Source organism: Pempheris klunzingeri, chromosome 3, assembly GCF_042242105.1.
Source record: "Pempheris klunzingeri isolate RE-2024b chromosome 3, fPemKlu1.hap1, whole genome shotgun sequence".
NCBI classification, from domain to species: domain Eukaryota; kingdom Metazoa; phylum Chordata; class Actinopteri; order Acropomatiformes; family Pempheridae; genus Pempheris; species Pempheris klunzingeri.
Window position 1 is genome coordinate 13,447,367 of NC_092014.1, and position 13,905 is coordinate 13,461,271.

General features: G+C 40.2%; 1 protein-coding gene across 1 annotated transcript in view; it reads left to right on the forward strand.

The window, feature by feature from the left end:
- doc2g (double C2-like domains, gamma) overlaps positions 1-13,905 on the forward strand; it is a 35,131-nt gene that overhangs the window by 14,175 nt on the left and 7,051 nt on the right. The window contains exons 6-8 of the mRNA XM_070827914.1: positions 8,546-8,672; positions 8,917-8,973; positions 9,650-9,774. Of these exons, the coding sequence (XP_070684015.1) occupies positions 8,546-8,672; positions 8,917-8,973; positions 9,650-9,774 (309 nt within the window). The remainder of the gene's footprint in view (positions 1-8,545; positions 8,673-8,916; positions 8,974-9,649; positions 9,775-13,905) is intronic.

Here is a 13,905-nt window from a genome sequence, read left to right on the forward strand (position 1 = left end):
CCTGGAAAGTTCAACTTTATAGTTAAACTGGGGCACACTGCAGTCAAAGCAAACCCCCCTCTAGTTTAGATGAATGTGTTTTTAAAGGGGCAATATGTAAGATTAGGCCAGAAATGTACTTTGAAACATTCATGAATCAAATGATATCAACACAAAGTGAAAAGACGTCTGTATATTATCTTGCAGAGATAGTTGGCAACCTAACCAGCTACCCCAGCCCGCCTTGTCCTGTAATAACTCTTTGTACCTCAGGGGTGATAGTGAGTCACTGTAGCGTCCAGTGAGTCCAACATAAGACAAAGATGTATCCCTCTGTAGCTATACTTCCATTTAGCTAATGGCTATTGGTTATTTAGCAAAACATCAGAAGCTGTAACTCCTCCAAACATTGCTACATTTTTGTTTTTCATTTTTCAGCTTGATTTCTGAAACATGTAATACCCATGACAGAAACATACTCATAGCTATTGGAAAATGAAACATGGCATTTTGGATCGAAAGCAGCGGACCTTGAAACGTTCAATGCCCTTGGCATCCAGCCAGATCAAGCACTGCAGCGGGTGTATGACTGCCCCAGGAGAAAGAAGTAAGCTAGGACAACAGCTGAGCGAACCCAGCTTGGATTGGCTGCTCCTGGCTAATGTCCAGTCGCAGGAAATTGAAGTGGACAAAATGAGACTCAGAGACCATTGGACATCTGTAGAGAGACCTGGCTTCATCTCAGCGCCCTGGATCTAGCTACCGCTCTGTTGGACTGTTTTCCAAACTGACAGAGCGCAAGACTCCAGTAAGATGACGAGAGACAGACTCTGCCTTTATATCAATTATGCTCAAAAATAGTCAAAGTTGATAGACAGTGTTTCCCAGGTCTAGGAAGATCATATTATCATCACTGTCCTGTTGCTGCTGTTTACACCAAGTGTGGTCTCATATGACAGCAAACACTTTGAGCAGCTACTTTGTCAGAAACAGACAACAGAGGGGCAACTGATATATCTGTTTACAGTGTAGCCCTACAAATAAAGATATTATAAATAATTACCTGATACACTTTTGAATTTGATTTCATGCTGCAGTTTCCCACACAACAGCAGGACACAGTAAAGTTGGCAGTATTGCTGAGGAGTTGGAGGTGTGCGGCGTGTCACCTGCAGCTCTTCTATCTATCATCTAACTTCATCTTCATCTAAGTATAGCTGCTCCCTCTTGTTGCATTACTTGTTTGCTACAAATCTAAATGATGCACTGATGACAAAAATGACCCCTGTTGTTTTATAGATGCATTTTTGGTGAACGATCATTGCTAACTTCATGTTTTGGTAATTAAAGACTTTCAGTGTAGCAGTAGGCAATGTTCAGTTTACATTCGCAGTGAATTAACACAGCTCTGACATGGTGTAGAAAGAGTGAACAGTGAGGTTATAACTAAAATAAATTTGTGCTGGATTACATGAATGCACTGTTCTTTGGGAATCCCCTTTGCTTTGCTAGTGCTGGAATGGCAGACTCCTCCACTGCCAATAAAATGTTATTATATTGGTTGATTGGTAATAACTGAATATAAATATACTAAGTGGCTATTGGAGACAGAGATAGAAACTTTTGAGTCATTAAAAAGTTCTTTGGTGTCAAGTCCATTCTACTGCACCGCTCTTTTTACTAGAGGATAAATGCTAAAAAAAGAGTTATGCAGTGTGTAAAGTGGAGGGAGAGGGCTAGTTTTGTGCAATTATTTATTTATTTTGCCATTCATTCACTCATTTGCAGTTACAGTGATTATATAAAGCCATTATGCTGAGGCAAAATGCACTTCAATAGCAAGGGACGGCTAAATAGAAGCTGTATATGACATTGCTACTCTCAAAGTTGTAACAGTATTTTTTCTTTTATTCTGTCTTCAACAACCCAATTCCTCTGTGTGCAGACTTTATCTCTCAGGGCCACTAGACGCATTTTGTTATTAAGAATGAATCAGCTGAATAAACTTCTAACTAATGTCCTCAATCCAGACTTCACGGTTGGCCTCATAACGGCTAATCCTTCAATTGGTGCAGCAAGAGTGCCTCAGGTGCTCAGGTCTTCAGTGAAAAGTAAACCGAACTGGAATACACTGTAAAAACTTCCATATTGTCTAGTTATTAAATCTGTTATTGAGTCTTAAAATCTTAATTGTCTCATTTGAAAGGAACATTTTACTTATCTTCACTACCAGTCTGCTTATTTCAAGAATGATTTTGTGAGCTGCCACTAATTTCCAGAAAAAACTGAGACATGAGAAACTGTACAGGGAACAAGTAGATTGAGTTTCCTTTGAAGTCTGAACACCAGATAGATTGAGTTATTTTGAAGATTGTTGAATTGCTGTGAGGCTGACGTGATTTTGAGATCAAGTTCAAATTTCTCAATCGGTTTTTGCAGCTTGTCTCTGCCTTTGGGTAAATTTCAAATGACTTGGAATACAGTGACAGTGAAATGCAGTGCCTCAATCCTTCTGCTCATTTAAGTGACACAAAGCTTTTCGGTGCATTTTAATGCACAAAAGAATTGAGGTTAATTGTACCATTATTATTGAATCATCTTTTTCTATTCCTTGTGGCTTTTATCACTAAAATGATTATCATTCTGCCAGTTAACAGAGAAGAGATGGAGCATGTGGAGGTGTTGTGATAGGAGGTGGGCATCAAGGTCCAGTGTGTGTGTGTGTGTGTGTGTGTGTGTGTGCCCTTGTATTACAGACTTAATGGGGTTAGTAAACTGGGAGAACACCCACAGTTTGGGACCCAGAGTGTTTTGCAGGGCTATTTGGATGGACCCCACTGGGAAAAAAAGATTTTCTGAACTATGTTGTTGTTATTGACAAAACTAAAAGTGCCAAAATATTTGTTTGGTGATGGTTAAGGTCAGGGTCAGAGACAGGGACAGGTTAGTGTTTTTCAATTACAGTATACATTGTGCCAATGGGAAGTCCCCACAAAGACAGCGAAATGTGTGTGTGTGTGTGTGTGTGTGTGTGTGTGTGTGTGTGTTTTAAAGGACTACCAACATGATATCAGTGCCAGGTCTAGTCTCTCTCAATTTCTTCCCTCTATCTCTCCGTCCCTCTGTCAGGCTTCGTAATAGACTTGCACTGTCCTCGGCTGTGGGTAGATAGGGACAAATCTAGGACTTGATTTGGTATTGGATGGAGGGCGAGGCTGAGATTGGCTACTGGATGCCTCAGGTGAGATGTATAGTCGGTTACTGATACGGTCGGAGGGTACAGGCCGGGATTCTTTAATTAGGTGACGTCTGGGGGAGAATTATGTTTTTAGTTTGGGTTCCCTGATTTTTTTGCCGTCTGGCAATGTCGGAGTGTTGGCTATGTGGTCACTTTATCATATTTCCAGACAGACATATCTCATCAACTATTGGAGGGATTGCAGTCAAACTTTGATTCATTCATGGCCCCGAGACGATGAATGCTGCTGCTGATGAATCCTTTCACTTTTTCTCTGGCACCACTACAAGGTTGATAGATATTTGTAGTTTTAAATTAAATGTTTCAGCAACTATTACATGCATTACCACTGCATTTTGAACAGAAGTTCATGTCTCAGGGTGAACTGTGATACTCATCTAGCACCATAATCAGATCAAAATTTTAATCTGTCCAATAGTTTGGTTTATGGTATGGTATGGTACAAAATACTTGCAAAACTAATGACATTCACATCAGTATAAAGTGGCATATTATTATTATTATTATTATTACATAATATTAATGTACTAACATAAGATGGTGAACCTGGTAAACTTTATACCTGCCCAACTTTATGCGAGTCATTGTGAGCATGTTAGCATGCTGACAGTAGCATTTAGCTCAAAACCTTGGTGCTAACCATCATGCTAGCAGCTTTGTGACAGTGTCACAAAGCTGCGAGCATGATGGTACACTCTTAGTCTTGTAATAAGAAATCAGTTTGTATTCAAACTCTTTTAATTCTTTAGAAGCATTATCGAATACTGAAGTTACATTTTCATTTCAAGCATGTATTGCTGGGATTTCCCAAAAATCATTGTATGATTCTGAGTATTATTTATCATCATAATATTAGAGGCTATAAGCTAAAGTGTGGATTCATTAAATGCATATATAAAGTTTGAAATACAAATAATAAGATTTATTAAAAAAGGTCATTTTTGCGGTCCTTAAAATGAGAGATACTTTCACAGGAACAGACATCACTCTGCTGAAGCACCCTCGTAATCTGATATAAGTCACAAGGTGGATTTTGTCAGTGACTCTGCACTAAATTTGGCACCACAGGTTGAGCAGATTCCACGAGCATCTGTGTGTTTTTTAGAGGAATTCTAAAGCCGGAAGATTGTGGGGGAGGGTGTGAGGAAACGGATGAGGTATTTGCGTAGAAGAAGCCAAAAGTTTGGGCGGAACTGGTGTCACATTTCACAGCAACCTTCGTCCCATTACAGATATCCTAAATATATGACAGAGCAAAGGCATATAAATCATCTGACAGCCGTGGTCATGAGTCAGAGTTATTCTGAAGCTTCTGCTAGAGATACTCATCAGTTATGACTAAAAGGCTGGAACCAGCATGTCAAACGTCCAAATGTCAGAGGGACAGGAAGAGAACGGGAAGAGGGGGAAGGTGTGTGAGTCTGTGTGTTTATGATTGTGTGTGTGTGCAGGTAGGGTGTAGAAAGATGGAAAGGTTGAGAATAGAGAGTGAAGAGCGAGGAAGACTTCAAGAGCGACAGTCCATCTGGGAATAGTTGAGCACAGAGGGAATATTGTAGCAGGTGATGGGCTGTGAAGCCTGTACTGTAGCTGATGGAATATTCACCCTCCATCAAACATCATCATCAGTTTAAATGAGTGCATCCAGTGGAAGAAATCATTTTACAGAACTGTAGCAAAATAGGAGAAGATACTGATCCACTTGTCTTTTTTATTGCAAGCGCAAAAACAGATATGAAACACAAAAGTGAGATTTTGTACAGACAAATCTGGGTTGTAGGTGGAAGTAATCAAGTTGTCTTTACTGCACTGACATCTCGCTGTATGTAAAGAATGTAAATTTTAGGCTCCAAGAAATATGCCTAAGTGATCACGTAAAACTTGTTACATGTCGAAGATGTTGTAACCAAAATGCTGATGAATATATATTATATATATAATATATATCGGTACATATATATTGATACAATGACACAGTGCACACAAATTAGCTTTTACTTAAAATAATCTGCACAATGTTATAACCGTGACCTACCGTTTGCACAGGCAAGTTAAACTGAGAAGAACATGAAGTGTTCCCTCAAAGGAAGGCAACCACACAGTTAATAAAAATTCACACACACTTTTGGTACGGTGGCAAGTGGAAGAATTGTCAACTGCGTCAAACTCTTCTGAATCTCACTTGCCCTAAAAAAAAAAAAACATGAGGCATGTGAAACATTGCAATTAAATTTCGCTAATCATTTCTGTCTTTAAAACCACTTTGCACCAAAATGAGGGAGTAAAATTAACTCCTCAGGTAAACATGCCCCAGTGGAAACAAAAAGACATTTGAAGAAAGTAATAAAACTGGATTTCACTCTAAAATGTAAACTTAAAGAATCTTACACCCATATAGTCATTTTTTAAAGCCATTACCTACAACTCTGTGTGTCTGCAGTCTCTTAACAGGTTTTATGTAATGCCCTGCCCTTGATATGGTACACATACCAGTCAGCATTGTTTGGCAGTCAGGGCGAGTCAGTCATGACAGTCACCATCGCCATAAGGTTGTACTGAGTCACAGGTAAGAGTCGAGTGGTGGACCAAATGTGAATCACAGTGTCTTTAATCAGACTCCATGAGTTGGGAGTCAGAGCCTGCGCCCCTGTGCCTTTGTGTCAGAGTCCACAGCCTCGGGTTCATTATCCACAGTTTCCCCCACAGATATTTCAGTCAGCGGGTCAGAACTACGTGCCAACCCATGTTCCTCACTTGACCTGCACTCTTCCTCCATGTGAATCAATCTCTAATCATCTGACACAGAACTAATCAGTTTCTACATCCACACACTTGTTCTCTGTAGCATTCGTGTCATGAGCAGATGCGTCAATGCACCTGATTTACTTTGATTTTCCTGTTGGACAGGTCTGTGTGGTGCCTATTTGCTGGTGTTTTTATGACCTCTTTCAGGTCCCTCCTAAGGGACTGGACACATACATCATAGTCCACAACATCTGGGTCATTTAGCACCACCCTACACATCAATTCGCAAACGGGGCATTCTCCTGTACATGACCTAGAATGGAGCATGTCCACTGGTCTCACATATTGTACACTTGTGTTTTGCCCTGACTGGTAAGCCGTAGATCACATTGCCCAAAGTCCTGCTGAATCTCTTGATGCCACCATTACCCATCGGTGGGAGGGAGTTCTGTGAGACTTCCTTGCCCCTGCCACACCAAGGAGCTTTGCGATGAGATTGCTTTCAAAGTTGGCTCCTTGGTCAGAACAAAAGAAACCACAGACACAGAACACGAAGAACTTTTTCCCTGGAGACTGGGGTCTGAGTCCCACGCATGGCATTATTGATATTTTATAATTACACACACACAGACACATACACACACACACACATATATATATACTTAGTATTCTTTGGGGTTTACTTTTTTAGTGGTTAAGGTTACTTTTTAAGTTTGTTGTGGATTAGGAACTGAAATGCACATGATGTTGAATCAGGTCACAAACAAAACAAACGCTTGGTTTTGAGTTGAAATATGTCCAGATGGGTTAAGTAGCTTTGCAATTTGTCTTGGCGAACTATGAAATATCTGCATTGTGTCACTCTGAGACATTTAATCGGTCTCTCACTGCTGAAACTGGAACAGAACACAGTGAAAAACTAATATTTTATGGTGCAATATGAACTGAGCTTTATACAGAAAGAGCAGCTTAATTGGTCAAGAATTGAAACTCTTTACTGTAGGAAACGACATTTTTTCAAATGAAGATTTTTCCTGCCATCCCTCCCCTCGTTCATCACTAGTTGTGCACCCCCACATATAACTAGAACTAGACGCCCATGCATACATGGGAATGCGTCAGCCACTTTGGCATTTCGTTTTAGTGACACAGGTCAGGGCAGCAGGTTTAAGATCTTCACAGGGAACCACCCATCATTTCTCAGGATTGCTACAGCTCTCCCTGTAAGAATATTCTTATGTCTTGTAGGAGTGCTTATGGGTTTGATGACAGCAGCATTGCCAGCTGAAACGTTTAGAATTTTCTTCAGCCGTGGCCAAACTAAGTGCTCCCCCCTCATTGGCTCTAAAGTCACTAATCACTTCCTCTACATATTGGCCAGAAACAAGAAAAGTTGCTCCTCATCATCAGTACAGCCTGTTGACAGCATCTCAAAGAAATTGCTTGAATTCATTACATGTATGAGGTGTTTGATATCTCTTTTATGGCGTCTGCTTGTGAGGCATCAGTAGTCCTGTTTACCATCATCTAGCGTCATGAAGACTGTCACGCTCTGGGCACCAGTGTAACAGGTGTGATCTTGCGGCACCACAGAGCAGCATTCCCAGCTGGTTCACTCTGATAACGGACAAACAATGCTGCCACTGAACTGTTTTAGAGTGTATCTCTTTAGCAATAATGATAACAGAATAGAAACGCTCATATATACATATACACAGCTTGCAGCCAATTGCACAAAAGTCTGTCTGAACAGTCTCTTTGAATAGTCAGCACACTGTTATAACCATGACCATTTACACAGGAAAGTTAAACTGGGAAGAACATAAAGCTCGTCATTTGCATAAAGGCAACCGTACAAGTATTTTAAAGTGACAGAACTGTACACACACCTCTGGTACGATGGCAAGTGACAGTGTTATTTACTATGTTACTCCAATATTCTGATGTTAGAATTTAGTTCAAAGCACTGTTGTGCTTAAGTAAAACCTCACAGAAGCGTGGCTGTAAAGTCTCAGCCTTTAATATCACAGCACATCATCAAACTGAAACCATTTTGAAAGCACAAAAGTCACCCCGAACAACATATGTAACACATAATGTATGCAAATGAATTCTTAGCAGTCCTTTTATTTTATTTTATCTGTATACAACATATAATCAGTCTCCCTTCAACTCAGGGGAAACGCTGAAGGAAAACTGATTATGTGCTCTAAACAATCTCTTTCCTCTTTGTTTCAATTACGACAAATTAGTGTCTGATGGAGTAACAGTCGAGAGGGAAGCGATTGAAATTCTTTGAAAACCCTGTTTCCCCTCAGCAGTCACACAACTTATCATCATTCATGAGGCTGCTCATGTGAAACCACCGAGAACTCGTCTTGTGTTGCAGACGGAGGAGCTGATTGATTGTTCGGATGCACTTTGGATATATTTGGCACAGTCTACGTTTGCTTCACAAGAATGAGGGGAGCAAAGCAGCTGCAGGGTTCATATGTACCTTTTCAGTGACTCACCTGCTTCTCTTCTCCGTCTCTGCATCTGTATGCGTGTGTGCGTTTGAAGGCTGTGTGTATGTGACATGGACAGACTCGGACGAAATGAATTCATTGGAGAGGTGAGAGTGGCTCTGAAGAAACTGAGAGAGGGCGAAAGCAAGCGCTACAATATGGGCCTGGAGAGAATTGCACAGGTACATTCATTATCCATGTGTGCACATGTGGATGAGGCACAGACTGTCAATGCCAAGTGGGTTTCTGTCGACATATATATCAATATTTGTCTCATTTCCATTGTGCATGTTTGCCTCGGGGCTGTCGGGCATCAATTTCAAATGCTGTATTATAAAATACAATAGATTTACACCTGCAGGCTCTGTAGGCTATGCCCATGATGTTTCTCTCTCTCTCTCTCTCTCTCTCCCTCTCTTATTTCAGAATAAAGAAACTAACAATCAAACAGTGGAGCAGGGAGCAGTTGTGGCCGAGGAGGAGGTAAAACTACCATCAGCTTTATCATCACCATTCCCATTATTACCATTGTCAGCCAAAACATGGCTCACTGAATTTCCCCTTACTCTCTTGTATCTAATATGCTTCTCTTATCTTTCCAGCAGTTTTAATCAGTATAATCAGTATATGTGTCTGAAGCATGAACTCTAATAGACCAGTGTGAAAAGAAACAATTCGCAGGACACCTTATAGCAACATGTTGTAAATTACACCAGGGCTGCCGGTCTACTGTTTTTCCTCCTCTGGTGGTCTTTATCTCATTTCTCTTCATGGTTTTAGAGACAGAGGCTAATAGCTTTTGGTCCCTGATTAGACTCAGTTTATGGTTCAACCTGGAGATTAAAAGGAGAAGGGAGCAGTGTCATTTTGCCAGGCTCAGATAAGGCCTTTAATTACAAGCTTTAATTTGAATGCTACTGTTACCTATAAAGAAGCACACTATATTCTAGATAGTTATAATGTTTCAACTAATCTATCTCCAAGCATTTTTTGATTCCATTTCCATTCCATTATATTTGTTTGTTGCTTTGAGTGAAAACTGTTATGAGGAGCTTTATTGGCCCTGGTGTAGAATTCCCCACAGTGTATTAATTGAAGAGGGACACTTCAGATTGAAAACAGATGCTGTATCTTCCAGTGTTGTTTTCTGTGTCCTCAGCGTGGCCGCATCCTGGTGTCACTGTGCTATAACACAGAGAAGGGCTGCCTGCTGGTTGGGATCATACGCTGCGCCCATCTGGCCGCCATGGACTCCAACGGCTACTCTGACCCCTTCGTCAAAATGTAAGTCAAGTCAGATATTCATGAACAAACCTGGTATCCTACAAATTATGCTTATGTGCAGCTTTTCATTATTAGCAATTCATTTTCATTGGCAATGATTATTTCCTGATATTTTGTAGACTAAGTGGTTGACTAATTAATCAAAAACAAGTTCAGTTAATCAACAAAGCAATAGTTAGTTGTGGCCCATACTGCACTACCATTCAGCAAGACTGAGCACTTCTCTTAGCCAGTGCAGGCCTTTTCAAAGAGTGAATCCCAGAGCCGAGGAAAGGCAGAGTGTTAGAGGCTGCACACCTGAGCCAACCTGCCTGTGAGGTGGTGGCAGAAAAAACCCGCACAGCTCAATCTCTGATCTGCCTGTTGCACTTCAATACCATTAGTGCTGGGAGTGAGAGAGCTCCTACACAGGGAAACCAATCATGCAACCAACGCCATCCCTAGTAGTGGGAGGATGCGAGGTAGAAGGAGCACTGGGCTGCTGAAATTGCTTGTAAAGGAAGTTTTAATGGATCTGAAGTAGCTTTTAGTTTTGTCAGGTGAATAGACTGTGATCCAGACTAGTATGATTGGAATAAATTTATTTAGGGTTCAATAATAGATAAGCCACTCTTGACTTGGTTGTGACCCCTTTGACCAAGATGATGTTTGTTTTCAGCCTGGGGATGATGGTAAAGGATGCAGATATGGATCAGCTTGAGTATCCTCCTGATCCTTTGTGAGCTTGATGCAGGTTTAAAGCTGGGACATTTTTCTGCCTGCAGCACATAAGTGAATGTGCAGTGGTGACATTCAAAGGCTTTTGCTTGGCTGTTTTGTTTTCATTGCGTTTTGTTACATTTACTATTTTATGTAATTTTTCTGTTTTGAACCAAACTCCTGACAGGAAATTATGATCAACAGCTGCATGATGCGTTATTTGAGATCTCAGAGACGAGCATTTTGGCATCTCTTTGACCTACAGTTACCTTTAACAGCCGTCTCTCTGTAACATTTACATGTATCAGCACATAGCTACAGCAAGTCCTGTTTTTCATGAAGAACTGTCCATGTGTGTGTTTGTGTCAAGAGCAAAAGAGGAGGTAGTGTGACGTTGTCAAAGAGTCACAAAGTCAACAGTTTGGTCTGAATGACAGGGACATCTACAGTTACTGTATTGAAAAACACTTGTCTGATGGTGTTTTGGTAGGTTGTGGGGAATATTGAACAGAAGCTTTTCAACACTCACCCACAGTATTGGGATTTTGAAGGTGCTGTGAACTTCTGCAGAGAGATAAAAGAAACAAAAAACAGCTCACATCTCATAAAAAAGAAAACTCTCTTGCTCAGACACACTCATAGATATTTTTCTGCTTTCTCTACAAGCTATTGATTTGTTCCTGTTCTTTAAAAGAGGCGCCTTGTGCTCTACCAGTCTCTTTTGAGGGTACACCAGAAATTTACATATGCACCAACAGTATTTAGCTCATCCCCTTTGTTGCATTTTGTTCCTTGTTGTTGTGTCCCCCTCGCGTTGGTCTTAGCACCAGCTGTTTCTTTTTCTGCAGACTCTTATTTACATGATTTGTTTAATCCCCTGCTCAGATCTGATTCTTATTTCTGGCATTCATGTTGTTTGGATTTTCCTTTTGTTCTCTTTTATACCAGGGACTGTTTCACAAAGTGCCTTATTTACCTCAGTTCAGTGGCTGGTCTGCAGAGTGTATGCTCCTCTTTTATTTTGCTCTTTAGTGATTTCCAACCAGCACATTTAATGCTGCAAAGCTTGAGCGAAGTTAATGTTGAACCAAAAAAAACAAAAGAGGAGGGTTGAATGTGTTGCTAGCATAGGTGAATTGTGTCACTAGAGTACACTGAGCAGCTGTTAGAGAGGTGATGCCTTGCAGATGTAACACCAGCAATCCTCTTGAGGAATCTATAAACAAAGCTGATCTTGGTGCCAGTCTCTATTTATCCGTGTGTCCATGTTTGTGTGCATGTATGCGCGTGCATTTGTCCAGAGGGCTTTTCCAATTCGTCTTCTCTCTCTGTGACTCTCAATCAGCCTTTAAAAGCCACTCAAGTGACACAAGGTCAGAATTATCTCAGAACTAATTTGTCTTCCATTTTAAAGGCCAAATTAGCATTTAAAGACTAAATGAGTTTACATCATTCAGTAGTGCCTACTCTCCACTGCTCTTCACACATTACCTGAAATATTTTTAGAAAAAAAAACGTGCAAATGTATATAAATATTCTGTCTGAAAAAAGACGTGTAAAGGCAAAACAAAAAACTGCAAAACATGTCAGATATTTCCTGCTGACCAAGCACACTGCCATGCTTTACATTTTTGTTCTCGCTCTCTTTTTCCCTCTGAACGCTTGTGTGAAGTGTAAATCACGACTCCTCTCTGCAGCAGGCTTATATTTAGCTCCTCGTTCCAATTGTCACTCTTTTTTTTTTTTTTTATTGTTTTTGCAACTCTGTGTCATAACTTTGGTTCCTGTTTTTAACTCTGGCTCCTTCTCCCTGTCACTTGTGTATTTTTGTTGTTTCTCTTTTTCTCACAAGGATGTTCTCCCGTCTATTTGTCTCTTCTTAACGTAAACATCCAGTCAGGATGGTTTTAAGCACCAAATTCTCATGACCTTGACAATTAGAGAGTTGTCAAGTTGCCATGTGATTCAGTCATGTAAGTTCAACAGACAGTCCAGAGTGCAAAGACTTTCTTGTAACAGGACCTTATTTCATTTAATTTAATTAGCATGATGAAAACAGTATACAATAAAATCCCCAAAAATGAGTAAAATTAATTATTTTTTGAAAAAGGATAAACAAGGTCAAAAAACAGAGCCTTACACCTTCCCTACCAAGTTCAAACAAGCAATAAATAGACAAATAACTTTAGGTTATATTATTTCAAGTCTAGCACAGTGCACTACTCACATTCCCATGCACACTGAAAGAGTTATATCATTCCTGCTGTATATACCGGCTACAAAGAGATCTCCTCCTGGCGAGACTCCAATGCAAACCCCAATTCATGCTTGCCACATCCATGTTCTCACCAGTGTCAGTATGATGTTAATTTTGTCATCTGCCCAGGACCCCTGCACACACACCTCCCAAAATGTGTTACTATGTGTACACATGACTGTACACATTACAAACGCATCAACTGAACATGTGCCAAAGAAGTAGACTAGAATCTTGCATACGCACACCCCCGACTCTTTTATGTATCGAAGCTGTGTGCATTCACTGCGACTATGTAAGTCCTCTGCTGTCTGTGTCTGTATTGAAGTATGAACAAATCTGAAGACGCTGGCGACTAAATCCTCTGTGCTCATTCTTAAGATCACCCAAAGCTAATATGAGGCTTCAGCTGTCTGAGATAAACAAACCAAGTCTGTATCTTCTAAAGGTGCAGCGTGAAATTCAGCAAGGAAACTGCTGCAATGAGGGATATAGTAATGCAAAGAGGGAATTTCCTACTTAAAATATATACTGGAATTACTGTACTAGAGGATTCCCACTTGATTTGTCTAACTGTGACTGCTGAAGCCTCAAATTAAGTTCACCTGAAGCATTTTTGCACAGAACAAGGATTATGGATTTTGTCACCCATCTTTAGGAAGGGATTGCTCCAGGGCCAGTATTGGCAGGAGAAATAATTACAATGACCTATATGTCGTTCAATGTACATATAGGCATGTGACTATTGTATTACTGAAAGACATGCTTTAAAAAGTAGAAAATACTTGTTAAAAATCCTCATGAATACAAACAAAATCTACAAAAAGAAGAAGAAAAAAAGACTAAAAAAATTGAAAAAGAAACTAACAATATGTAATATATGTAGGCTACTGGCTGTAGCATGGTGTGGTAACGTGAAGACCACATAGTTAAGGGGTGACAACAAATGTATTTAAGACCGATTACATATCTAACTCATACCCTGCTAAAAATACTTTGTAAATCTGATACACTTGAGGTTTTGTTGAGTCAGACATTTTGAAGATGTTGTGGTATTGCTGCATTAGAACACCGATCATTTGTACACAGAGTCTACGTGTTCCTGTTATTTTGTCCACCCCGTACCTGTCCATATTGCTCCATATTAGAAGAAGAAAATAGTTTTATGGAACAAT